Below are 26,405 nucleotides of genomic sequence, written 5' to 3'. Positions count from 1 at the left end.
AAGTGCCGTGCACGTCCCAGCAAGTGAAAGTGCCGTGCACGTCCCAGCAAGTGAAAGTGCCGTGCACGTCCCAGCAAGTGAAAGTGCCGTGCACGTCCCAGCAAGTGAAAGTGCCGTGCACGTCCCAGCAAGTGAAAGTGCCGTGCACGTCCCAGCAAGTGAAAGTGCCGTGCACGTCCCAGCAAGTGAAAGTGCCGTGCACGTCCCAGCAAGTGAAAGTGCCGTGCACGTCCCAGCAAGTGAAAGTGCCGTGCACGTCCCAGCAAGTGAAAGTGCCGTGCACGTCCCAGCAAGTGAAAGTGCCGTGCACGTCCCAGCAAGTGAAAGTGCCGTGCACGTCCCAGCAAGTGAAAGTGCCGTGCACGTCCCAGCAAGTGAAAGTGCCGTGCACGTCCCAGCAAGTGAAAGTGCCGTGCACGTCCCAGCAAGTGAAAGTGCCGTGCACGTCCCAGCAAGTGAAAGTGCCGTGCACGTCCCAGCAAGTGAAAGTGCCGTGCACGTCCCAGCAAGTGAAAGTGCCGTGCACGTCCCAGCAAGTGAAAGTGCCGTGCACGTCCCAGCAAGTGAAAGTGCCGTGCACGTCCCAGCAAGTGAAAGTGCCGTGCACGTCCCAGCAAGTGAAAGTGCCGTGCACGTCCCAGCAAGTGAAAGTGCCGTGCACGTCCCAGCAAGTGAAAGTGCCGTGCACGTCCCAGCAAGTGAAAGTGCCGTGCACGTCCCAGCAAGTGAAAGTGCCGTGCACGTCCCAGCAAGTGAAAGTGCCGTGCACGTCCCAGCAAGTGAAAGTGCCGTGCACGTCCCAGCAAGTGAAAGTGCCGTGCACGTCCCAGCAAGTGAAAGTGCCGTGCACGTCCCAGCAAGTGAAAGTGCCGTGCACGTCCCAGCAAGTGAAAGTGCCGTGCACGTCCCAGCAAGTGAAAGTGCCGTGCACGTCCCAGCAAGTGAAAGTGCCGTGCACGTCCCAGCAAGTGAAAGTGCCGTGCACGTCCCAGCAAGTGAAAGTGCCGTGCACGTCCCAGCAAGTGAAAGTGCCGTGCACGTCCCAGCAAGTGAAAGTGCCGTGCACGTCCCAGCAAGTGAAAGTGCCGTGCACGTCCCAGCAAGTGAAAGTGCCGTGCACGTCCCAGCAAGTGAAAGTGCCGTGCACGTCCCAGCAAGTGAAAGTGCCGTGCACGTCCCAGCAAGTGAAAGTGCCGTGCACGTCCCAGCAAGTGAAAGTGCCGTGCACGTCCCAGCAAGTGAAAGTGCCGTGCACGTCCCAGCAAGTGAAAGTGCCGTGCACGTCCCAGCAAGTGAAAGTGCCGTGCACGTCCCAGCAAGTGAAAGTGCCGTGCACGTCCCAGCAAGTGAAAGTGCCGTGCACGTCCCAGCAAGTGAAAGTGCCGTGCACGTCCCAGCAAGTGAAAGTGCCGTGCACGTCCCAGCAAGTGAAAGTGCCGTGCACGTCCCAGCAAGTGAAAGTGCCGTGCACGTCCCAGCAAGTGAAAGTGCCGTGCACGTCCCAGCAAGTGAAAGTGCCGTGCACGTCCCAGCAAGTGAAAGTGCCGTGCACGTCCCAGCAAGTGAAAGTGCCGTGCACGTCCCAGCAAGTGAAAGTGCCGTGCACGTCCCAGCAAGTGAAAGTGCCGTGCACGTCCCAGCAAGTGAAAGTGCCGTGCACGTCCCAGCAAGTGAAAGTGCCGTGCACGTCCCAGCAAGTGAAAGTGCCGTGCACGTCCCAGCAAGTGAAAGTGCCGTGCACGTCCCAGCAAGTGAAAGTGCCGTGCACGTCCCAGCAAGTGAAAGTGCCGTGCACGTCCCAGCAAGTGAAAGTGCCGTGCACGTCCCAGCAAGTGAAAGTGCCGTGCACGTCCCAGCAAGTGAAAGTGCCGTGCACGTCCCAGCAAGTGAAAGTGCCGTGCACGTCCCAGCAAGTGAAAGTGCCGTGCACGTCCCAGCAAGTGAAAGTGCCGTGCACGTCCCAGCAAGTGAAAGTGCCGTGCACGTCCCAGCAAGTGAAAGTGCCGTGCACGTCCCAGCAAGTGAAAGTGCCGTGCACGTCCCAGCAAGTGAAAGTGCCGTGCACGTCCCAGCAAGTGAAAGTGCCGTGCACGTCCCAGCAAGTGAAAGTGCCGTGCACGTCCCAGCAAGTGAAAGTGCCGTGCACGTCCCAGCAAGTGAAAGTGCCGTGCACGTCCCAGCAAGTGAAAGTGCCGTGCACGTCCCAGCAAGTGAAAGTGCCGTGCACGTCCCAGCAAGTGAAAGTGCCGTGCACGTCCCAGCAAGTGAAAGTGCCGTGCACGTCCCAGCAAGTGAAAGTGCCGTGCACGTCCCAGCAAGTGAAAGTGCCGTGCACGTCCCAGCAAGTGAAAGTGCCGTGCACGTCCCAGCAAGTGAAAGTGCCGTGCACGTCCCAGCAAGTGAAAGTGCCGTGCACGTCCCAGCAAGTGAAAGTGCCGTGCACGTCCCAGCAAGTGAAAGTGCCGTGCACGTCCCAGCAAGTGAAAGTGCCGTGCACGTCCCAGCAAGTGAAAGTGCCGTGCACGTCCCAGCAAGTGAAAGTGCCGTGCACGTCCCAGCAAGTGAAAGTGCCGTGCACGTCCCAGCAAGTGAAAGTGCCGTGCACGTCCCAGCAAGTGAAAGTGCCGTGCACGTCCCAGCAAGTGAAAGTGCCGTGCACGTCCCAGCAAGTGAAAGTGCCGTGCACGTCCCAGCAAGTGAAAGTGCCGTGCACGTCCCAGCAAGTGAAAGTGCCGTGCACGTCCCAGCAAGTGAAAGTGCCGTGCACGTCCCAGCAAGTGAAAGTGCCGTGCACGTCCCAGCAAGTGAAAGTGCCGTGCACGTCCCAGCAAGTGAAAGTGCCGTGCACGTCCCAGCAAGTGAAAGTGCCGTGCACGTCCCAGCAAGTGAAAGTGCCGTGCACGTCCCAGCAAGTGAAAGTGCCGTGCACGTCCCAGCAAGTGAAAGTGCCGTGCACGTCCCAGCAAGTGAAAGTGCCGTGCACGTCCCAGCAAGTGAAAGTGCCGTGCACGTCCCAGCAAGTGAAAGTGCCGTGCACGTCCCAGCAAGTGAAAGTGCCGTGCACGTCCCAGCAAGTGAAAGTGCCGTGCACGTCCCAGCAAGTGAAAGTGCCGTGCACGTCCCAGCAAGTGAAAGTGCCGTGCACGTCCCAGCAAGTGAAAGTGCCGTGCACGTCCCAGCAAGTGAAAGTGCCGTGCACGTCCCAGCAAGTGAAAGTGCCGTGCACGTCCCAGCAAGTGAAAGTGCCGTGCACGTCCCAGCAAGTGAAAGTGCCGTGCACGTCCCAGCAAGTGAAAGTGCCGTGCACGTCCCAGCAAGTGAAAGTGCCGTGCACGTCCCAGCAAGTGAAAGTGCCGTGCACGTCCCAGCAAGTGAAAGTGCCGTGCACGTCCCAGCAAGTGAAAGTGCCGTGCACGTCCCAGCAAGTGAAAGTGCCGTGCACGTCCCAGCAAGTGAAAGTGCCGTGCACGTCCCAGCAAGTGAAAGTGCCGTGCACGTCCCAGCAAGTGAAAGTGCCGTGCACGTCCCAGCAAGTGAAAGTGCCGTGCACGTCCCAGCAAGTGAAAGTGCCGTGCACGTCCCAGCAAGTGAAAGTGCCGTGCACGTCCCAGCAAGTGAAAGTGCCGTGCACGTCCCAGCAAGTGAAAGTGCCGTGCACGTCCCAGCAAGTGAAAGTGCCGTGCACGTCCCAGCAAGTGAAAGTGCCGTGCACGTCCCAGCAAGTGAAAGTGCCGTGCACGTCCCAGCAAGTGAAAGTGCCGTGCACGTCCCAGCAAGTGAAAGTGCCGTGCACGTCCCAGCAAGTGAAAGTGCCGTGCACGTCCCAGCAAGTGAAAGTGCCGTGCACGTCCCAGCAAGTGAAAGTGCCGTGCACGTCCCAGCAAGTGAAAGTGCCGTGCACGTCCCAGCAAGTGAAAGTGCCGTGCACGTCCCAGCAAGTGAAAGTGCCGTGCACGTCCCAGCAAGTGAAAGTGCCGTGCACGTCCCAGCAAGTGAAAGTGCCGTGCACGTCCCAGCAAGTGAAAGTGCCGTGCACGTCCCAGCAAGTGAAAGTGCCGTGCACGTCCCAGCAAGTGAAAGTGCCGTGCACGTCCCAGCAAGTGAAAGTGCCGTGCACGTCCCAGCAAGTGAAAGTGCCGTGCACGTCCCAGCAAGTGAAAGTGCCGTGCACGTCCCAGCAAGTGAAAGTGCCGTGCACGTCCCAGCAAGTGAAAGTGCCGTGCACGTCCCAGCAAGTGAAAGTGCCGTGCACGTCCCAGCAAGTGAAAGTGCCGTGCACGTCCCAGCAAGTGAAAGTGCCGTGCACGTCCCAGCAAGTGAAAGTGCCGTGCACGTCCCAGCAAGTGAAAGTGCCGTGCACGTCCCAGCAAGTGAAAGTGCCGTGCACGTCCCAGCAAGTGAAAGTGCCGTGCACGTCCCAGCAAGTGAAAGTGCCGTGCACGTCCCAGCAAGTGAAAGTGCCGTGCACGTCCCAGCAAGTGAAAGTGCCGTGCACGTCCCAGCAAGTGAAAGTGCCGTGCACGTCCCAGCAAGTGAAAGTGCCGTGCACGTCCCAGCAAGTGAAAGTGCCGTGCACGTCCCAGCAAGTGAAAGTGCCGTGCACGTCCCAGCAAGTGAAAGTGCCGTGCACGTCCCAGCAAGTGAAAGTGCCGTGCACGTCCCAGCAAGTGAAAGTGCCGTGCACGTCCCAGCAAGTGAAAGTGCCGTGCACGTCCCAGCAAGTGAAAGTGCCGTGCACGTCCCAGCAAGTGAAAGTGCCGTGCACGTCCCAGCAAGTGAAAGTGCCGTGCACGTCCCAGCAAGTGAAAGTGCCGTGCACGTCCCAGCAAGTGAAAGTGCCGTGCACGTCCCAGCAAGTGAAAGTGCCGTGCACGTCCCAGCAAGTGAAAGTGCCGTGCACGTCCCAGCAAGTGAAAGTGCCGTGCACGTCCCAGCAAGTGAAAGTGCCGTGCACGTCCCAGCAAGTGAAAGTGCCGTGCACGTCCCAGCAAGTGAAAGTGCCGTGCACGTCCCAGCAAGTGAAAGTGCCGTGCACGTCCCAGCAAGTGAAAGTGCCGTGCACGTCCCAGCAAGTGAAAGTGCCGTGCACGTCCCAGCAAGTGAAAGTGCCGTGCACGTCCCAGCAAGTGAAAGTGCCGTGCACGTCCCAGCAAGTGAAAGTGCCGTGCACTACTGTAAACCCAGAGACATTCACGGTTTTCGAGGTGGGTGTGAAATCGTGAAAGTAAGTAGGCGCGAAACGCGACGAAACTATAGACTCGAGTCGCTCATCAAATTGACTCTAATCGCAAACGTTTGCAGGTGCAAAATGGTCTGTCATCACAACTCGCGAACTAAAACGGGCACAAACGATTCCGGGTTTACATGTATGGATGGCCATACCATGGGAGTCGTTGCTGGTGCATGCACCTATTCCACTCAACACACTCCAACAGAAGAGACCGATTCGAAAACTTCAGCACGTTCAGTAACTGTTAGGAAAGAGAAACATCATGGAAACCCTTCACATTCATGGCATACAACTACAACGGTATGCTATTGACAGGCAATGTATTGTTACCACAAAGTCATTTTTGGGGCATTTAGCCAGGTTAGCCCAATCAGAGGCCATCCCGCCGTATGAAAGAGAATTTAAAAATGGGGAGGAAAAAAGGAAGCTGCAGCGCTCATCTGAGCCAAACAATACATCACCAACATGTAGCCAACCCTTTCCAACTGGAACCCTCGGCCACTACTGGAGTTAACATTATTTACCACTGTGTTAAAATTACAAATACTATGCAGCTACAAACCAGGAAGACATTATCTTTTAAGGTGCCACGGTTTTGAAAAAAAAGCTGCAACGAATGATCCACTGACTGAGACTGCGACCAGTTTGTTTGCGGCTTTCCTGGCTGGGCAAGTTGGACGATAGATAGCTACACTTCGGTAGAGTCAAGATCACCAACATCTTCCCAGGCCACGTCACGTGAGTATTGCTTTTCTGCAGCACAATGGCAAAGCAGTTGACAACAGGACTAGATCGATCTAACGTACGTGTAGGTCACGGATGTGTTCCAGCCAATGACTACCGTAAAAGCCCGTGTATAGGCCCCGGGCGTATAGAATAGCAGCCTCGATTTCCTGGGCGTATACAAGGGCACGGGCATTATTTCGGAACCGGGCTTATACTTGGAATACAAACATTGAAATTCTCCCCTTGCTCAATAGCTGTATCCATTTCATCTTTTTGGCTGAGCATGGACACTATAAATAATACAGTATACTCGCTTCAATGAACCAGAAACAGTGTTCTGGTTGGGAAAAGCGATCCTGAAACACATCCATCAACATAGCAGTAGGTACTTGTATTGGGTGTCGGCACCTGTACATGTACTGGTATTTCCGGCACACCTGGACGTATACATGGGCATGGGCGCTAGTTTGAAACAAAAGCGTTGACTTCCCCTGACTGGGTGTGTACACGGAGGGTGGGTGTTATTTCGAGTGGGGGTATACACGGGCTTTTACGGTATCTCTCTAAACTAGCCTCATCATGTGGTCGAAAGAAAGCATTGCACCAATGACATATGCAACGTTGAATATTGCCCATTTTTGGTCAAATACCCCATCTGGCTACACCACCTAAAAGCCCAATGCTATGGCCTTGGAAAGTATAGAAGTTTGAAGACAATGCACTGTCTACGAGTACACGGATGGCAGCTTACTCTGTGTTGTTGCACGTTGCACGCCCTCGTTGTTCTGTGCAAATGCTTGCGTCCAGGCTGTCACACACAACTGCAGGATCTGACTTTCCACAGCAGCCACCTCTGCTTTACGGCCATAGAGATGAATGCTAGCAGTGCCGCTGAATACGGCCACTACATCGTGCATGCCAGCCTGCTTGCGGATACGTCCGTGGTCATCTTGAGACAGAAGGTGCAGATCTTCATCATCCACGCGGCGACACGTTAGCGTGTGGCCAACGATTCTGTTCACGTCGGCTTTCGCATCCCGCACAGCATTGCTGCTGGATCCCAGCAGCCTGAATCTGATCTCCTCTTGGGCACGAACGACTTTGGATGCTCCCGGGTCTCGGCTGACATGCTCCATCTTGGCTGGCGCTGCTGATACTGGGCTGGGTGTTTCATGGCAAGAGTGTTTTCTCTTGGGGTTCTCTGACACAGCCATCGAGGAGCTGACGTTGGCAGCTGAACCAGCAGTCAGTGCTGGGTAGTGCTTGATAGCATCCATGAACACTTGGACGCAAGCATCCTGGAAGATCACCAGAGAGATGGACTTGAGTTCCTTAGATGTGTCTCGCTTCGCAGCATGTTCAGCAATAGCTGCCAGTATGGAATCAGCACAATCGCTCGTCGAGAATCCTAGCCCGCCTGCACCAAGGGCCGGGAAAGCAATGCTGTTGCAGTTGAGACGGTCTGCCTCGACCAGACACTCGGAAACAAGCGATTTCAGAAAGTCGCGAGGATACATAGTTCTGGCTGCGTACTCCATCACAGCATGAATGATGAACTTGCAAGGCAGCTTACCACCAGGTGTGCTGCAGACTTGCCCACACCTGATGATCCTGCTTGACTTGACCTTATCCAGCGCAGCCTGGACAGTGTTACCAGCTTTTTGAGCCACAATCTTGGAGAGCATGGCGCTCTGCATTCTCAAATCTGGCATTGCTGTGATCACAATGATGTCCACATTCTCCTGTGTAATGTCACCGCTTTTGACGCTGACCTGCACCGGGCAGCTTGGCTTGTCCGTACTCCTAGCAAGCGCTGTGCTAGTCCGCTGGGCCGTGTCCTTGTGTGTTGGCTGAAAGAGCACCACATCACGTCCAGGTTGCACAGCACGTCCGGGTTGCAGTGTAAGCACTCTAGATACACCGTCACTGGGCGTGTCGCCTGCGTGCGTTGTTAGCAGCTTGCCAGCGACTGTTCTGAACTGGCTGAGGACGACCTCGTCATGTATGCACAGGACAATCCTCTGAACTGATGTGTTCGGATTCTCTCTGGCAAACTGCCGAGCAGCACCGATGAGAAGCTCAGCAGAGCGACGAGGAGGAAAGGCATTCCGACCAGCACCAAGTGATGGAAATGCTATGGACGATATGCTGTACTTGCTAGCATGTCTTAAGATATCTCCCACTATCTTGCCCAGATCCTGGATGCAGAAGACAGTCAAGAAGCATAAAGAGACAACAGAGAAGAATGATCTGCCTTAGCGTAATATAAAGTGTTTCTTGCCCAAAAGTCTCTAGATAGTTTATGCATGTTTCTAGGCAAAAGGACCATGCTTGCCTTTGTAAAGGTGTGGCCTCGGATTGGGATGGTCTACGATCAAACCAAGACTTCACACAGTACATGTATGATGTAAGCGCATAATACGACTTTCTAAGAGCAACATAGGCAGTAAGACGAAGCCAGGCAAATTGGCCAGGCACTTGCTAATGACAGCCCACATAAATCTAGTTTGATTCCTATCGTGTCAGCAGCTCAGCGCTCAGCCTGTTTAGCTAACACGCTGGCACTTGGCCTGTGTACCTTATCTGCTCCAGCGTCGGTACAGTGCGGCACAACGCAATGGTACACTATGCTGGTAGCTAGGTTGTAGCCAGCCGTCACATGAAAACTTCCCACCGGCACTGGCCCATGCTTTGCGACGCGCACGGTGCAGTCGCGCTGCAAGCCGCTACCAGCCGCCTTGCTTATTGCCTGCGAGGCTGCACCGGAGACAGACATGTTCAGCTGAGAGCCACATGAGTTCACTATGGCGTTGCTCTGCAGTCGTAGGAAAGACAAAACGAAACAAAGAAATCAGTACAGAGCAGAATGGCTGCAAAAGGAGCTTGGAATGAAAGGCTTGGGTTGGCATACAGAATCCTAGTCTTGGTGGCCTGATTGTTTTGTGGCGATTCTTTGCTGGTACGTGAAAAGATAACTAGTGTGTTTTTTTAGTTTCCCAGCAATACTGGTCACAGGTAGCTTACTAGGGCTAAGCGCCGGATTGTGAGAGGTTGGGGTAGATGATAAACCGGGCGCTGGGCAGTAATTCATCTCAAGGACAAGTTCACAATGATACTGACTTGGGATGAACGTTTCAATCAGCACAATCAGGCCCCCCCCCCCCCCCCCTACAGTCCATTCAGAAAAAGATGATATCCTAGCTTTTGGCCATAAATGGGTCAAATTTTGAGTTTTTGTCACAATTTTTTTGGCAATCCCCCATGGAATGCTCTTCCAATTGTGTTTTTGAAGTCTATTTCTCCAAAGAGCAAGCCATAACAAGAATAATATTTCGGCCAGGTTTTGCCCCCAAAGCACTGAATTGCGTCAAAACCATGAAAATCAAACCCCTGCACTCCACTTGCAGAACAGTACATTTGCGGTTCAAACCCCAGTCGAGGTACCTTTTTTGGACCCCTTTTCAAGTTACGAATCTCGAAACGCTGGCAAAATCACTAAACACGGGAGCTCTCCAGAGCCAGCACTCATCTTTTTTCCTGAATGGACGCGCCCCCCCCCCCCTCCTCCACGCGTCAGTTGGGCCTGACTCGGAGGGCGAACATGAGTCAACGTGTCATTCTATACTCGTTTCACGAGTTGCTAAACCCTGCTCTATTCCCATCAGTCACCACTGGTCCAAAGTACAGTGACCCAGACCACTGGCCCACTGGCCCGGCCTAGTCATGGCCTAGTCATGGCCTAGTCATGGCCTAGTCATGGCATTGCGTTGCAGCAAGTGGTGGTGATGGCTGTGGTGGTCACCGGATGAACTTGGTCTACCTAATGTACCTTGTGACAGATACCCCCCCCCCCCCCCCGTCTCCTGCCCGGTATGGAGTATTACTTTGTGGATCCAATTTAGGCTATTTAGTGGAGAGATATGTGCAGCTCTTATCTACACCCCTATGGCTCCGTGCATTGAGACTTACACTGCATTCGGCTATGCATCCTTGCTTCACGACAATCGATGTCTTTCCGACATGAAACAGATGTTGCTGATCATCATCAGATGTATAGAACTGAGCCGCCGCTGCAGCAGCAGCTCTAGCAGTGGGTTTCAATGCCGAGTGGACAGTAGTGGCCGATGGCAAGTGGTTTTTGAGCTTCTTCAAGAGGCCCCTTGATTTCGATTTCTTGCCCTGCTCGCCTTTCGTTGTCCCAATGTTCTGATGAGAGTCGGTGGTATGTTCAAACCTTCTAGTAGAACTACGCACAGCTTCTTCCGCAAAAACACTCTGGTGCCGGGATGATGCCGTTTCAAGCTGCTCCTTGAGAGCAAAAAGAATGGATTCGTTGATGTCGATGAAGATCACATTGCGTAGTCGACTGTCTGCGTGTGTCCGACACCACTCGACAGCTGCGTTGGCAAGCTGAGTTGCACAGACCTGCGCCGGGAAGCCGAAAATTCCAGAGCTGATTGCAGGAATTGCAACACTTTCCAATTGGCTGGCTTCATCCAGAATGTTGGAAATGCACTTGTACAGCTCCGAAGTGACTCGTTGCGGAGAGGTAGTGCTCCATCTTGGACCAACGGCATGTAAGATCATCTGACATGGCAGCTTCCCAACCACTTTGCTAGCGTACACTTCACTGACAGATAATGGTCCATTTCGGCGGATGAAGTCATTGCTGTCTTGTTGGATGCTATGCCCGCCTGCACGAGATATGGCAGCCGCCACTCCACCACCATGGCCTAGATGTTCATTGCAAGCATTGGCAATAGCTGAGGAAGGGAACTTGGTGATGTCGCCCTTGCATACCAGTATGTCTTTGCCACGGCATGCACGCCTCTTCAGCAAGATGTCTGCATGTTGGCCAAACTTCTCAGTCACATCATCTTCGTCAATACTCCCATCGGAGTCGCTGCTGCTGCTGCTGCTGTCAAGGCTGTAACCGTTCACACTGCTGTTGTGACGTGCTCCAATAGCTTCATCACGTCCTGTAGCTGAGGAGTGCGGTGGTTTGTCCTGGATCTCGCTCTCACCAGATGTGGCCATTTGAACCTGCTCTTTGAGAGCAAAAAGAATGGATTCATTGATGTCGATGAAGATCACATTGCGTAGTCGACTGTCTGCATGTGTCCAAAACCACTCAACAGCTGCGTTGGCAAGCTGAGTTGCACAGACCTGCTCCGGGAAGCCGAAAATTCCAGAGCTGATTGCAGGAATTGCAACACTTTCCAAATGGCTGGCTTCATCCAGAATGTTGGAAATGCACTTGTACAGCTCCGAAGTGACTCGTTGCGGAGAGGTAGTGCTCCATCTTGGACCAACAGCATGTAAGATCATCTGACATGGCAGCTTTCCAACCACTTTGCTAGCGTACACTTCACTGACAGATAATGGTCCATTTCGGCGGATGAAGGCATTGCTGTCTTGTTGGATGCTAGGCCCGCCTGCACGAGATATGGCAGCCGCCACTCCACCACCATGTCTCAGATGTTCATTGCACGCATTGGCGATAGCTGAGGAAGGGAACTTGGTGATGTCACCCTTGCAGACCAGTATGTGTTTGCCACGGCATGCACGCCTCTTCAGCAAGATGTCTGCGTGTTGGCCAAACTTCTCAGTCACATCATCTTCGTCAATACTCCCATCGGAGTCGCTGCTGCTGCTGCTGTCAAGGCTGTAACCGTTCACACTGCTGTTGTGACGTGCTCCAATAGCTTCATCACGTCCTGTAGCTGAGGAGTGCGGTGGTTTGTCCTGGATCTCGCTCTCACCAGATGTGGCCGTTTGAACCTGCTCTTTGAGAGCAAAAAGAATGGATTCATTGATGTCGATGAAGATCACATTGCGTAGTCGACTGTCTGCATGTGTCCGACACCACTCAACAGCTGCGTTGGCAAGCTGAGTTGCACAGACCTGCGCCGGGAAGCCGAAAATTCCAGAGCTGATTGCAGGAATTGCAACACTTTCCAAATGGCTGGCTTCATCCAGAATGTTGGAAATGCACTTGTACAGCTCCGAAGTGACTCGTTGCGGAGAGGTAGTGCTCCATCTTGGACCAACAGCATGTAAGATCATCTGACATGGCAGCTTCCCAACCACTTTGCTAGCGTACACTGCAGTGACAGATAATGGTCCATTTCGGCGGATGAAGTCATGGCTGTCTTGTTGGATGCTATGCCCGCCTGCACGAGATATGGCAGCCGCCACTCCACCACCATGGGCTAGCTGTTCATTGCAAGCATTGGCAATAGCTGAGGAAGGGAACTTGGTGATGTCGCCCTTGCAGACCAGTATGTCTTTGCCATGGCATGCACGTCTCTTCAGCAAGATGTCTGCATGTTGCTCAATAAGGATATTGTCATCATCGCTACCGCCAGCACCGTTGACAGAATCAGAGCTGCCAATATTGTTTCTTGTTTCGCTTCTGGGCTTTGTGCTAGCAGTACCTCCTTTCGCTCCCATCTTTGTGTCATGGCTATCTTCCTGGGACGGGGAGAAGCGCTGGACCAGCACTCCGTGCTTAGCCTCTACACTGGCCAACATGGTTCCGACATCATCCTTTCCCATGTGACACTGAATGCCTGGGCGAGAGATGCACAGCGTATCCTCGTGGCAAACGAGCAATGGCTTCAGCTCAGTTTGTACCCCTGACACTTCGACCTGCAGGCCTTCCAGGAGAACAGCTGGTGGCACAGAGCTCAGAGATATCGTCACAGCACGCGAGCGAGCCTTGCTGACCAAATAGGCAAAGCTAGCGTTCATGTGTCGCTGAAAATAGTTCAGATGATGGTCTGACGTAAATGGCACTGTTTGCTGCACTCTGTCACCACTGCTGATGTACTGCTCTATAAGATATTTGACCATCATCACAGCACTGGCCTCGCCACTGACATTCACGCAGGAATCCTGGGGTTGAAGCCGAACATCGGCACACAGATCTTGCGACAAGATCTCATCCAGTACCTGTGTCTGCCACTCCACTTGCCGAGCCATGAACATACCAACATTGTCTAGAGAAACCTTCAACTCGGTCAAGGTGTCCATGAGATGCCTGACGGCTTCATGAACAGCTTGTTCGTCTTCCTGGAAGCAAAGCAGTCGACTCACTTCAATGCCATCTACACGGCTCACAGCAAGTTGACATGCAGCATGCTGAAGGTGGTCGTGTATGTACTTCTTGCCAGCGGGAGTAGACATCAGCTGCTGGTAGCGAGAGGAGAAAACCAGCGGCACACGGATCACTTTCTGTGCTGAGACTTGAAGGCATTGTACTGCCTTAGCAACAGGATCTGCCCGACCTCGGACAAAGAGAAGAGTTGAGTTTGCACAATCGCTGCCAGTTGGTGTTATGCTGATAACGTTTGAGTCACGCTGCACCTTCTGCAGCATGCCAACACTCACAAACACCTTCATGGCGTCGGCACCAATGGATACAGTTCGGCTTACCAGCAGTTTCTCCTCCCTAGCTGCAGTGAGTGCACTTGCCAAGTCAGTGCGCGCTTGATCCAGTGATGGACATAACCCAATCAGACGATATTCAGCTGTCTCCTTACACATTGTGACGTGGACACCATCAAGACTGAGATCTATGTCTTCTAAGTTGAGGTCCTCGTCTGCTAGCTCTGTCGGTATGGCCACCGTGCAGTGTTCGATCTCTACCATCCTCTTCTGCACTGCAGTGCTCACGGCGTGGTTCCAGTTGCTGATAAAGTCAGCGCCAGCCAGAGGAGACAGAGTGATCTCACCGCGGATACGGCTGTGCTTCATGTCAGCACAGTACGTTGGGCCAGTCAGTTCCTTACGCAGGCCCCGCGTGTAGTCCGGCTGGACTTTCAGGAAGGTCTTCTCGACCTCGTTAAGCTGAATTGTAAATTCAGCTGGTGCTTCTCCTCCGCAGCCAGTGCCACTGTCTAGGCTACGTGCATGCTGTGAAGGTGCCACATCATTACCTGCGGGGAAGTGCAGGCCGGCAAACTCTTCGGTGATCATCAGGTGAAGGTTGGCAGCATCAATATTTGATCTGGCCTTGACCGAATCTTCAGACATAAGCACAAAGGAAGCACACACACACACACGTAGTCGACTCCTGATATAACGGACACCATTGTGCAGGAGAATTAGTTCTTTATGGCCGAAGTTCGTTATAACAGAAATGCACTCGCACTATACATGTAGCAAGTCACGACCGACATGTGCCCCGTGACAGTGTGACTGCACTTGGTTTACATGCAGCCCTACAAGATTTGTTTCGTTATAAACGAAAACTGTTCACTACAAAAGGGTCAATTTTGTATGGGTTCAAACAGGGACATGGACAATGGTTCGCTATATCACGAAATTCGCTACATGTATGTGCGAGTTCGTTACAAGTGGAGTTGACTGTATGCGCACATACACACACGTGTACATCTGCACACTCACACACACACGCGCGCACGCACGCACACACACACACACACACACACACACACACACACACACACACACACAGAAGGCATGACATCAATCAGAACATCAGTGCCGGTGATTACCTAAACGCTGTGCATGGCTTGGACAAGATAGGTTCTGCAAGACACCTGGGAGGTATTGACATGAATTGCACAACAAGGAAAAGGACTTACCATCAGCAGTGTGGAAGATGACGCGAGCAGAATGGGACGTACGTTGCTGGATGCCTGCAACGTGTTGAGCTCCAAATATGTCCAGTAGGTAAGCCTCCACACCAGAACCCGGGAAAGATCCTTCCACAAGCACATGACGGGACCTTCGGACACGCTCAATGCCAAGCATGCAACCAGAAGAATCCGTGAGCAATGCTTGTTTGGAGGCAGTACGTTTGATTTGATCAAAGTCTGTATACAAAGACACACACAAGCAGAGTACCCCACAAACACAAACACACACACACACATGCACACACACACATGCACACACACACATGTACACACATGCACACACACACACACACATGCACACACACACACACACACACACACACACACACACACACACACATGCACACACAGGTACATACTGTAAGGCATGTTATTATAACGAGTCGAAAAAATTAACAATAATATTGTCCCAAATTCATAGTTTAACGAGAAGACACGTTAACAATCTTGCAGTCTTCAGGCATATCCGCACATAGCACATGTGGGACATTACAGCCTCAACAGAACTTCATAAATGCACACACGCACGCAGGCACACCATCCAAGATCGTGAGCACGTCAATACGCATGACAGAGTCACCTCAAACAGACCTGGCATAGATGTGCGCGTATTTAGCGACAGGGGTAGAATGAACAGTACCGCGCTCAACTGTATTAAAGAGGGCACAGACGCTTTCTTTACCTAGTACACGTACACGCACTGCTAGGCATTATGTGAGCAAGATAATGTACACTAAGCATGATGAGCTACCGGTATGTGAGTGGGAAGAGGCAGGTTTCTGCACGCACTTCTTTTTAAACCAGGAAAGAGCTGTATTCCGGCACGATTACCATGCTGGACAGAATCATCCACTTACCGACGTGCTTGTTGAAGTGTACCAGTGCTCGTCCTGGCTGCATACTCACTACATCAATACACTCAGGAGCCGTGGCAGAAGCACTCGGCAATTTCGCAAAGTATTGCTTCAGCATGTCTTCACCGCACTCTAAAGGCAGGCCTTCCACCAGAATGTGATCACGGAGGATGTCGTTAGCTCGAGTTGATATCTCCGTTGTTTGCCGGGTAGACTGTTTGCTACGAGGGGTATGTCCATCTTGAGCTGCTATATTGGTTGCGTCAGTATCATTTGTCGGACGTGGTGCCGACTGAGTTTCGTCCCTCGCCAGTGCGTGCGGGCACACAGAGAGCTGTAGCTGATCCGCAATCCTTTGCTGTTTGGAACAAATGCCAAGTCGTGCTGCAGAACAGAGGAAAGTTACATCAAGTTGTAATGTAAAACAGGGCAAAGTTACATCCAGTCCTACTGAAGAGAATTAAGGGAGGGGGGGGGGGGTTACATCAAGTCCTACTGAAGAGAAGGGAGGGGGGGGGGGGAGTTACATCCAGTCCTACAGAAGAGAAGGGGGGGGGGGGAGTTACATCAAGTCCTATTGAAGAGAGGGGGGGGGGTTACATCCAGTCCTACTGAAGAGAAGGGAGGTGGGGGGGGGGGGGGGGGAGTTACATCAAGTCCTACTGAAGAGAAGGGAGGGGGGGGGGAAGTTACATCCAGTCCTACAGAAGAGAAGGGGGGGGGGAGGGGGAGTTACATCAAGTCCTATTGAAGAGAAGGGGGGAGGGGGAAGTTACATCCAGTCCTACTGAAGAGAAGGGAGGTGGGGGGGGGGGGGGGAGTTACATCAAGTCCTACTGAAGAGAAGGGAGGGGGGGGGGGAGTTACATCCAGTCCTACAGAAGAGAAGGGGGGGGGGGAGGGGGAGTTACATCAAGTCCTATTGAAGAGAAGGGGGGAGGGGGAAGTTACATCCAGTCCTACTGAAGAGAAGGGAGGGGGGGGAGTTACATCAAGTCCTATTGAAGAGAACCGGGGGGGGGGGGGGGGGGGGTGGGGGGAGTTACATCCAGTCCTACTGAAGAGAAGGGGGTGGGGGTTGCATCAAGTCCTATTGAAGAGAACGGGGGGGGGGGGGGGTGCATCAAGTCCTACTGAAGAGAAGGGAGGGGGGGGGGGAGTTACATCAATTCCTATTGAAGAGAAGGGGGGGGGGGAAGTTACATCCAGTCCTACTAAAGAGAAGGGAGGGGGGGGGGGGCGAGCTACATCAAGTCCTATTGAAGAGAAGGAGGGGGGGGGGGAAGTTACATCCAGTCTTACTGAAGAGAAGGGGGGGGGGGGAGTTGCATCAAGTCCTATTGAAGAGAAGGGGGGGGGGTGGGGGTTGCATCAAGTCCTATTGAAGAGAACGGGGGGGGGGGGGGTTGCATCAAGTCCTATTGAAGAGAACAGGGGGGGGGGGGGGGGTTGCATCAAGTCCTACTGCAGAGCATAGGACAAGGTGACACCTCACTAGAGCGGATATGGGAAACGCCCGGGCAAGCAGCAACATTATGTCACAAGTCGCTACTTCAAAGTACCGGTTGCACAATGTTCAATGGTGATATTGATACGGTTTGCAATGGAATTTCCAGCTGAAAGTGTACACACGTTTGAGGTTTTGAGAGGATGGGGGGTGGGGGGAGGGGATCTCGTACTTCAAACACTCAGCACGGTTGCTAGGCTTCTATTCAAACCACGTATCTCGTATGTATGTCAACACTAAACCAGGCTTATGTACTGATAGTGTTAAAAATCAGCCTTGTATTCAAAACAGGCTTCTATACAAGGCAGGCTTTTATACAAGACACTACAGTATTAAAAAAATAATTCACAGTTGACGTAGACTTGGTTAGAATACAACGTTGTGGAGACCTTTTTACTAGCAACAGAGCCTACCTTGAAGATTGGGGCAAAGTACTAAAGCCTTTCCTCCCGGCAATCTACTCAGCATCTGAACACCAGGACAACCGCCAGCAATGCCGGAGGAAAAATACATCTCCAGGAACGCATTGGAAGCATTTTGTTCATCTGGTAAGTTGCTGACTAAGAGAGTGAGTCCGGGACAGTATCTGCTGATGTGAGCATTAGCACCCAGGCTCGACATGCATCCAGTGTGATACGCCGACATAACCGCTTCAACCTCTGTGCAGCAATGAAAGAACATAATAATATAACAACTTGCACATGCCTACATGTGCACATGTGGTGGTGTTCCTGTGGATGCGGAAAACTCAGCTTCTAGCCGAGTCTCACGCGAGCCAGGAATTGTTTTGCACATGCCTTATTAACTTTGCTAACTCCACTCTCATAGGCTGGGGGTTTTCAAGAACGTCGATAGAAAACTTACATCAGTGGCCGCAGGCTGGCTCATTCTTTTCAATCCATGAAAATAATTATCATGTCGAATTTCTCAAACAGGTCAAGTTAAGGGATCATGCATCCTGGACTGATCCTTCAATCTCAAGATGGAATCCATCGCTAAGTTCTCCACATCCAAAGTGACTGGCTTACATGCTTCTGAATCTGTTGGTCTTCTGTAACGTTAGTCGTTAGGCAGGTCCCAGTAAAGAATAAGTTGGTCCACACAACTGGATTTCTCCCCCGTAGCAGGTCTGTTCCCAATAGGAAGTTTTCACCCTACAAGGTCTTTTTTCACCATAGCAGGGGAAAATTTCCAGAAAATATAAGCTAAAACGCGTGCCCGTGCACTTGTCGGACTTGATTTGATTTGACATGCATTTCAAGGGTTCTTCGAATAGCTCCCCAGGCTTTCTATAAATAGCACATGATCTAACTGTATGCAGGAATTTGTGAAATCATTTTAAGATCACCTGGCATCATTGAGTGAGAACACAAATGGCCAAGAAACTACATAGTAGCAAGCCGGGGAATAAGGGAAATCAGTGGACGCAATCAGAACAGGCACAAAGGGAAGGGCCAAAGTGATGGATGGAGGTTCAAACACTTCTTGGGTCAGATAGGATCCTACACTTGGTACTGAGGAAGGCCGTATTCGGAAACCGTTTCTTCTCTAGGGATCTGTGACTCACTTTACTAAGTAGCGGGCCTGATCGGGTCCATCGCATATAACAGATCAATCCCTGCAATACATGTGCTGTATTTTCCCCAATAAATGTACAGTACTTTTATTTTTTCAAAGGTGGTCAGACCTGTACTACTATAGGAGACTGTACTAGTATTGGAGACGTGTACTTTATTGTTTCTGGAAAGATTGATTGTCTGGGTTGGGTGGCAAACAACTCGTGATTATGATACTGTAAGGCTGTAAAATTAGTGTAAATACATCCAACCATGGTAAGAAACAGTGGACAAAGACACACAGAGGATAAATGGGTAAGAAATGCGAGGTAAGGTGGACCCTGGTACCTGTACCCCAGTAATGCCCATCACATCATTCCGGCATGTGCTATTATTAGAGATGTGTACTTTTATATTTTAGATCCACTGTCAACATGTACCACAATTGGAGACGTACTAGTATTGGAGACGTGTACGTTTAATGGGGAAAATACGGTAGTTGTCACATGCATACTGCGGTTGTCTGTGAACAAAGGCTGGTTGTAGTGGCTTCACATTGCAATGATCCCTATCAATCATTATGCTGCCAACATTATTTCAGCCCCCCCCCCCCCCCCCTCACACACACAACCAGCCCTACTCAAGTCATCTTCCTTCCTTTCTACACTGGAAGCCATGTAACATGACATGAAATTTACATGCATTGTAATGAGAGTCTGCAAAATCTGCTGACTAATGATGTGCGATAACATTAATACTTTATAGCCTCTTCACGGAGAAAATGTGGGCACCCCCCTTTAATCATAATCCTGGCTACGCCCCTGATGTTGGATCAGGCTTACAAGGTCTGACTGTACTGGCACATGGTTGCTTCAGGACTGCTTTAACTTGTTGCCATGGAGTCAGACTTTCTCACTTTTTTCACGGTTCGCGTTAGACTCGGCCAGAGGACGAGTTTTCCGTATCCGTAGTAACACCATCACCCTATATGGATCAAGGCGTGGATACAGCTCCTAAAGCGGTGGGAGGTGAGTAGATCAGACCCACCATAACGGTTTTCTTACATGTGCCAAGCCAATACTTACCGTTGATATCATTGAATTCCACTATGGCCTCTGCGATTGGTGTGGAGCTGGATATGGAAATCAAGACGGTGCCTGCGCTTGGCCCTACGACACGAGACAACGCCTGTCGGATAGTCGATTCGTCGGCGGTGCCTCCCTCCAGGCCGCTCAAGTGGATGGCCGTCGTGTCAGGACCGTCCTGGACCCATTCGGCATGCAGCGTGTGCTGCGCGTGTCCAGGAAGGGTGTGCCTGCTTTGCTTGACAACACGGCTGGCAGCTGCAAGCGCAAGTGAGTTGAAGTGAGCACATCAGTGTCACAGAACACACAGAACAAGTGTTCGTTAAGTGGAGGAACTGGTGTGACTCAAATCGAGCAAATTTAGAAATATAGGTTACAACTTCAAACTACCACGAATTACTCGATGTATCTCCTCGACGCCTTTTTAATTACTCAATTCATAATTCTTGTTACTTCTGTGGTTTACACCAACCAGCACACCATAACTGCGCTCTCCGGCCGACGTCGACATGTTGTCACAGCACACCTCGCACATGTAGGTATTGGCGAGCAGCTTGGTATCGCGAATGTCAAGCCATGCAAAGTTTGCAATGGGCTCGGCCAGGCCCTCTCACTAGACTGAGTGCGGCAAAAGAGACTGCGCTTTGCCCATTGTCTAGCTTCTAGCCCACCCAAGCATTCTGTTCTACACGAGAAGCTACAGTACAAGAAACTTGAAAACTTCACCACTTGTCCTGTTTCGACTCGCTTCAACTCATTTTACCAAGAGAAAATTGGCAACGAGCACTTACCATCTGCATGTTGGAATCTGAGCAGTACACACCCATGTTGTCTAAGCTCTTGTACGATCTCCACCTGACCACCACCACCGCTGGTTTTCTCCTTGCGGAAGTACATAAGAAGGAGAAGAGATTGGAACGAGTCCGGGATTCCGGTGAGCAGGACCAACCGCTTTGACGGAGCAGCAACCGGAGCAGGAGTCACGTCAGCCGGAGCAGGAGTAAAAGCCAGAGCGGGAGTGTCAGCCGAAGCAGGAGTGTCAGCCGCAGCAGGAGTGTCAGCCAGAGCGGGAATGACGGGAAGAGTGGCAGTGGTAACTTGAGCAGCAGTAACGGCCAGAACGGGAGTGGTAGCTAGAGCGGAAGTGACGATCCGAGTGGGAGTGCCAGCTGAAGCAGACGTCACAGCCAGATCGGGAGTTTCAGATGAAGCAGACGTCACAGCCAGATCGGGAGTGCCAGCTGAAGCAGATGTCACAGCCAGATCGAGAGTGTCAGATGAAGCAGATGTCACATCCAGATCGGGAGATTCAGATGAAGCGGAAGTGACGGCCAGAGCGGAAGTGGCAGCTGGACCGGGGCTAGCCGCTGGTGGGACCTGTCGTGTGGATGTGTACGGTGGTGATGTAGTGACTAGTTGTTGGTCGTTGTGAGTTTGCACCGATGCGTTGGCAGCAGCAACACCAGCAGCAGCAGCGCTTCCCATGGTTGCTGAATCAGTTGGAGTGGGTGCTTGTCCCTGGTGATCAGGTAGATGCAGTACTTGGTTGATGTACGTATATGACTGTGATGGAGAGCCAGTTGGAGTTACTGCATCGCCTGAGTCACTGCCTTGGACATCGCCACTTTCCTCTTCTGCCGTGCCGATTACCACCTTTGCTTCCGCATCAGGGGTGATGGCCGGACCCTGGGACAATGGCGAGGATTCCGACCTGATATCTCTGATGGCCGGATCCTGGGACATTGGCGAGGATTCCGACCTGATATTTCTGATGGCCAGACCCTGGGACATTGGAGAGGATTCTGATCTGATATCTCTGATGGCCGGATCCTGGGACATTGGCGAGGATTCCGATCTGATATCTCTGATACCCGGATCCTGGGACATTGGAGAGGATTCCGATCTGATATCTCTGATGTCAGTAGGCAACTGTACAGGTGTAGTTGTGGCGGTGGGGGTACTCCCTTGCACCTCAGTGGCGGTAGTACTCCCTAGCACCTCAGTGGCGGTAGTACTCCCTAGCACCTCAGTGGCGGTAGTACTCCCTTGCACCTCAGTGGCGGTAGTACTCCCTAGCACCTCAGTGGCGGTAGTACTCCCTTGCACCTCAGTGGCGGTAGTACTCCCTTGCACCTCAGTGGCGGTAGTACTCCCTTGCACCTCAGTGGTGGTAGTACTCCCTAGCACCTCAGTGGCGGTAGTACTCCCTTGCACCTCAGTGGCGGTAGTACTCCCTTGCACCTCAGTGGCGGTAGTACTCCCTTGCACCTCAGTGGCGGTAGTACTCCCTTGCACCTCAGTGGCGGTAGTACTCCCTTGCACCTCAGTGGCGGTAGTACTCCCTTGCACCTCAGTGGCGGTAGTACTCCCTTGCACCTCAGTGGCGGTAGTACTCCCTTGCACCTCAGTGGCGGTAGTACTCCCTTGCACCTCAGTGGCGGTAGTACTCCCTTGCACCTCATCTGTGCCAATAGGGCCAGGATTTACCTGATCCGCAGATAATGTGCCCAACGTGTCCAGAATAGTATCTCCAGCCGCTGCTGCTACTGCTGCTGGTGCTAGTGCTGGCGCTGCTACTGGTGCTGGTGCTGCTACTGGTGCTGCTACTGGTGCCGGTGCTGCTACAGGTGCCGGTGCTGCTACTGGTACTGGTGCTGGTGCTGGTACTGGTGCTGCTACTGGTACCGGTACTGGTGATGATGCTGCTACTGGTGCTGCAACAGGTGCTGGTGCTGCTACTGGTGCTGGTGCTGCAACAGGTGCTGGTGCTGCTACTGGTGCTGTTGCTGCTACTGGTGCTGCTACTGGTGCCGGTGCTGCTACTGGTGCTGGTACTGGTGATGATGCTGCCACTAGTGCGGCTGCTGATACTGCTGCTGCTGATGGTGATGGTGATGATGATGCTGGTTCTAAATCCTGGAGCGCAGGATCTGCAGGTTTGGTATTACTCGTGGGTGAGTTACTATCGGCACCGGCTGCAGTTTCCACCGTCGGCAGATGCACAGCAGCCGGTGGGAATAGATTATCTGCTTCCTTTCCACGTGACAGATCCGGACCAGTAGTTTGTTGCAGAAGTGCAGCTGGACTACTACCAGAGTGGTCTTTGACAGTCTGGTGAATAGTGGAGACACCAGTGGGCATGGTACAGTTGCCTTGTTGCTTGCTGTCATTATCAGCAGCATCTCTGCAACCATTGCCGGCAGGTCCACCATCGCTGATACCTGCAGGCAGTGTATGCCGCTTGGAAACGTCCTCAGTCTCAGTTCTCCCACTGACGCTTTTCTTGTCACTTGCCATAGTCTCAGGACTCGTCGTGGCCTTCACCGCTCTCTCCTTGTCACCATCCCGTTTTCCATCGAAGGGTGATGCCGCATCTGAAGATCCAGCCTCGTCCATTGCTGCTTTTCCATCACCATTCACGGTAGAAGTATCAGCTTCGCTGTCAGCACCGCGTGAAACTATACCTGCAACTGCTGCATTCTGTTTAGCTTCATAAGCTGTGCTGGCCTTCGTTGCCACTTTGGGGGTTGACTTTTGCGCTGCATCACACTCCTCACTGGAGCTACTTGCCTGTGTTGTCTGGACGTTCATTTGCGTTGCACCGTTATTCATGGGAATACCGTTGGTGCCATTGCAGTCTCTGATTACAGCTGGCACTGCTGCTGCTGATTCCCCACTGTGCAAAGCATCAATGTCATTGCGGCCAGCTCCTTTCTGAGATCTGTCAGAAAGAACGGAAATATCACCAGTATCACCATTGCCAATGGGGTCTGAACGTCTCTTTTCCACGACAACCGCCCTGTCATCCATTGTTTGCTCATCATTGAGACGCGAGCCACTGATGGCGACCTCACACACCTGATCCATGAGGAGTCTGACCTGCACTCCATTGACGCTGAAGCTGTCAGCAGATGCAGGCGCACCTGAAGAATGTAACAAACACGCCACAGAAACAGAACAATACAACTGTAAGTGGTATTTTCATCTGATTCTACAGTGACATACGTGCCAATGCAAGTATTAGTTTTCCTAACAAGTCGAGCGCATACTTTATTCGCTAAGGGCGTTGTTCGATTGTAGTTTAACACGATATCTCAGTCCGTCTTGCATAGTCTTGCGCTGCCTGCCAATCTGCACTGGCAACCGGGAATCGCCAATCGAGAATCATTCTAAAAATACAGTTTACAAACACGAAATACACACCAGGGCTAGTGCTGATGCATGGTGTCCCTATTGTGTGTGGATGCATGGTGTCTCTATTGTGTGCTGATGCATGGTGTCCCTATTGTATATTGCATTGTGTGCTGATGCATGGTGTCCCTATCGTGTATTGTATTGTGTGTGGATACTATAATAGGCCGGGAAGAAGAGGCTTCACAAGTTTGAGGGAGTTGAACAGTGAAGAGAAATGAAGAGTACTCAGTATCAAGGCATATACTCATACCTTGGTTATCCGGACCCCGATGTTACGGGCACTTCCGTCTACTGGGCACCATTGGGGCGAGTTTCAGTCGACATATGACTTCTCTTTTGTCACTTTTTGTTGAAATGGTGACGTCATATGCCATATCTATGGCATTTTCCCCTTCAACATGTATGTGATTCGGAGTTACGGACATTTCAAAGTTTCAGGCTGTCCGCGTGGCCCGGCCGGATAAACGCGGTATAAGTATACTAGAATCGCGCTCTTCTCCTTCATGACAGTTCATGACAGTTCATGATAGTTCATGATAGTTCATGATAGTTCATGACAGTTCATGATAGTGGTTCGGTTGACTGCTACTTTTAGATGAGTGGCGGTGTGGTTAGTAAGATGAGATTGTATTACTGCAGGGTCTCGGAGAAGCAACAGTGGAACTTCCATGGTACATCGCTTCTTTCAAGGCATAGGCACCGGCGTCCTCAAGAGTACATGAAAACCAGAGTGTGCAGCTCGGATGGGTTGCTGTCACGGCGGAATTCCATGATTACATCATTTTAGTGATGTAGTGCGTACAAGCAGGATTCAAGCAGGTCTCTTTCTGCACACCTGCAGCTCAGTTGTACGCACTGCGCCATTTCCCGCCTCAGATCTGCGCCAAATATGATGTAATTACGGAATTCCGCCGTGACAGACACCCATAGCAGAAAAGGCCCCGAGCTGCACACTCTGGTTTTCATGTACTCTTGGCGTCCTCCATAGCTCAGCGTGTATTAGGCTTGCACACACTCTAAGATGTACAGAGAGTGTATGACAAACTGCTCAGCCTGTCCCTTGAAGCGGTGGCCTCACACGCACCCCACCCCTCCCCACTTTTTGAACCACTTTTTATACTTTCAGACCCTTGCCGTCCAAGGCCGGAGCACCCATCTACTATGACGTATGTTTCAACTTTCAACGGCCATCTTTTCTACACCTCCATCCCAGTACAGTACATGTCAAAAGTATCGCTATGACAACGAGGTAGTAAATCTTATCTACGGCCAGCACCAGACTGGCAGCAGATATGCCCTTGACCATGCCTATGTAATGACTGCAGAGGGACTCATCACGTTCAAACAATTCGGTTGTGAAACTCGTCCTCATGCCCGGCGCGCTATTTTGTTCACGAGGTCGAACTTCACTGATCAGCAGCCTTTGGCCGATAATGCTGGCAGAAACATTTGCAGAATTTTGTACTTTTTCTGGTAAATCTTTCAATTCTTCATGCATGTTAGGTAGTAGATCTACTACTACTGATGTGGATAAAGAAATGGAGCAGAATTCGAGGAAGTGTTTGCCATCATAAGGCGTGTATGGTCCTGGCAATTTCACTGCTTTTCGAGTAGAATCGGCCAATGTTTCGAGCATTATCCGCCAATGGCTAAAGACCAGTATAGTAACTACAGTACAGACAGTAAGTCAACCCTTTACTTGTGCATGTAGAATGCGTGTAGAATGAACCCGTACCTTGACCTGCTCCTGGCGAAGTCTTGCGAACCACTTTGATGCTGTAGCTGGCACATCCGTCCGTGGAGTCCTCACCATCCTCCTCGTGAAAGAGCCCGGAACGCGCACTCTCACCCAGTTCGTCATCGGTAGACTCTGCGGCCTGCCAGCCACGAGAGGCCAACGACGAGAGAAGTGCGTCAACGTCCAGGTCGCAGCCGCCGGGAACTTCGAATCTTGCTCGTGCGGAGGCCATGTTGGTCCCCGCGGAGCAACTGAAAATCAATCCTGATCAGAATGATGTCGTCGTGGTAATAAGAAAGTCACTCGATCCGACACGAGCGTCTTGTACCGGTCGTTCAGAAACCTGAACGGCCAAATGAGCTGGGCAGGAAAGCGGGCCGTGATAAAGCGATCGATGCGGACACGATACAGCCATAGCCGGTTGCTGGTGCGTGTTGAGTCTCTCCAGTATCGTTATGTCGGCAAATGAACCCATCATTACGCCGTTGATTGGAGTTGACCACTTTCCTAACGTGTCTGCGACATTTTCCGGGAAAGCAACGGACCTTAAATCCAGCCTTGCTGGCATGGAGCAGGAAAAGTCGGCAAAAGGCGAACGTCAAGTTAGTCAGTTTGCACGGAAAACAGAAGGAAAGGTCCCGTCACCACTTGTCAGATATTTCCAGATTGTTCCAAGCGCTATTTCAGTACTACTGATACAGTATCCTAATGTGCGAGGCCATGTCGAAACTTTACTTCAAGTAAACGAATCAAAGCCGAATGCAGTAGTGCTAGTGCGGTGCATGCTGCGTAGATCTACGTGTGCCATGCCCACGGTGTACACTTACTCACGTGACTTAGTCTTTACAC

The 26,405-nt window shown here is 51.9% G+C and overlaps 1 protein-coding gene across 4 annotated transcripts; it reads right to left on the bottom strand.

The window, feature by feature from the left end:
• Nucleotides 1-5,445: 5,445 nt before the first annotated feature.
• Nucleotides 5,446-26,071, bottom strand: LOC135815729 (uncharacterized). 4 transcript variants are annotated; one of them, XM_065329066.1, is made up of 12 exons: nucleotides 25,554-26,069; nucleotides 21,543-23,547; nucleotides 21,384-21,398; nucleotides 20,416-21,335; nucleotides 19,625-19,882; nucleotides 17,397-17,642; nucleotides 15,480-15,860; nucleotides 14,569-14,799; nucleotides 9,926-13,983; nucleotides 8,535-8,771; nucleotides 6,708-8,154; nucleotides 5,446-5,983 (listed from the first exon to the last, which is right to left on the bottom strand). In XM_065329066.1, exons 1-12 carry the CDS (start codon nucleotides 25,786-25,788, stop codon nucleotides 5,919-5,921), a joined length of 10,098 nt encoding a protein of 3,365 aa, XP_065185138.1. In that variant the 5' UTR covers nucleotides 25,789-26,069; the 3' UTR covers nucleotides 5,446-5,918. The 4 variants fall into 4 exon arrangements, with proteins under 4 accessions (XP_065185138.1, XP_065185135.1, XP_065185136.1 ...); XM_065329063.1 differs by having other exon boundaries at nucleotides 21,384-23,547; nucleotides 25,554-26,071; XM_065329064.1 differs by having other exon boundaries at nucleotides 20,416-21,398; nucleotides 25,554-26,070.
• Nucleotides 26,072-26,405: the final 334 nt, after the last annotated feature.

The sequence above is a fragment of the Sycon ciliatum genome, chromosome 4 (genome assembly GCF_964019385.1).
Source record: "Sycon ciliatum chromosome 4, ocSycCili1.1, whole genome shotgun sequence".
Taxonomy (NCBI): domain Eukaryota; kingdom Metazoa; phylum Porifera; class Calcarea; order Leucosolenida; family Sycettidae; genus Sycon; species Sycon ciliatum.
The sequence above is the reverse complement of the archived record's forward strand: the minus strand, read 5'-3'. Positions and strand labels throughout refer to the sequence as shown.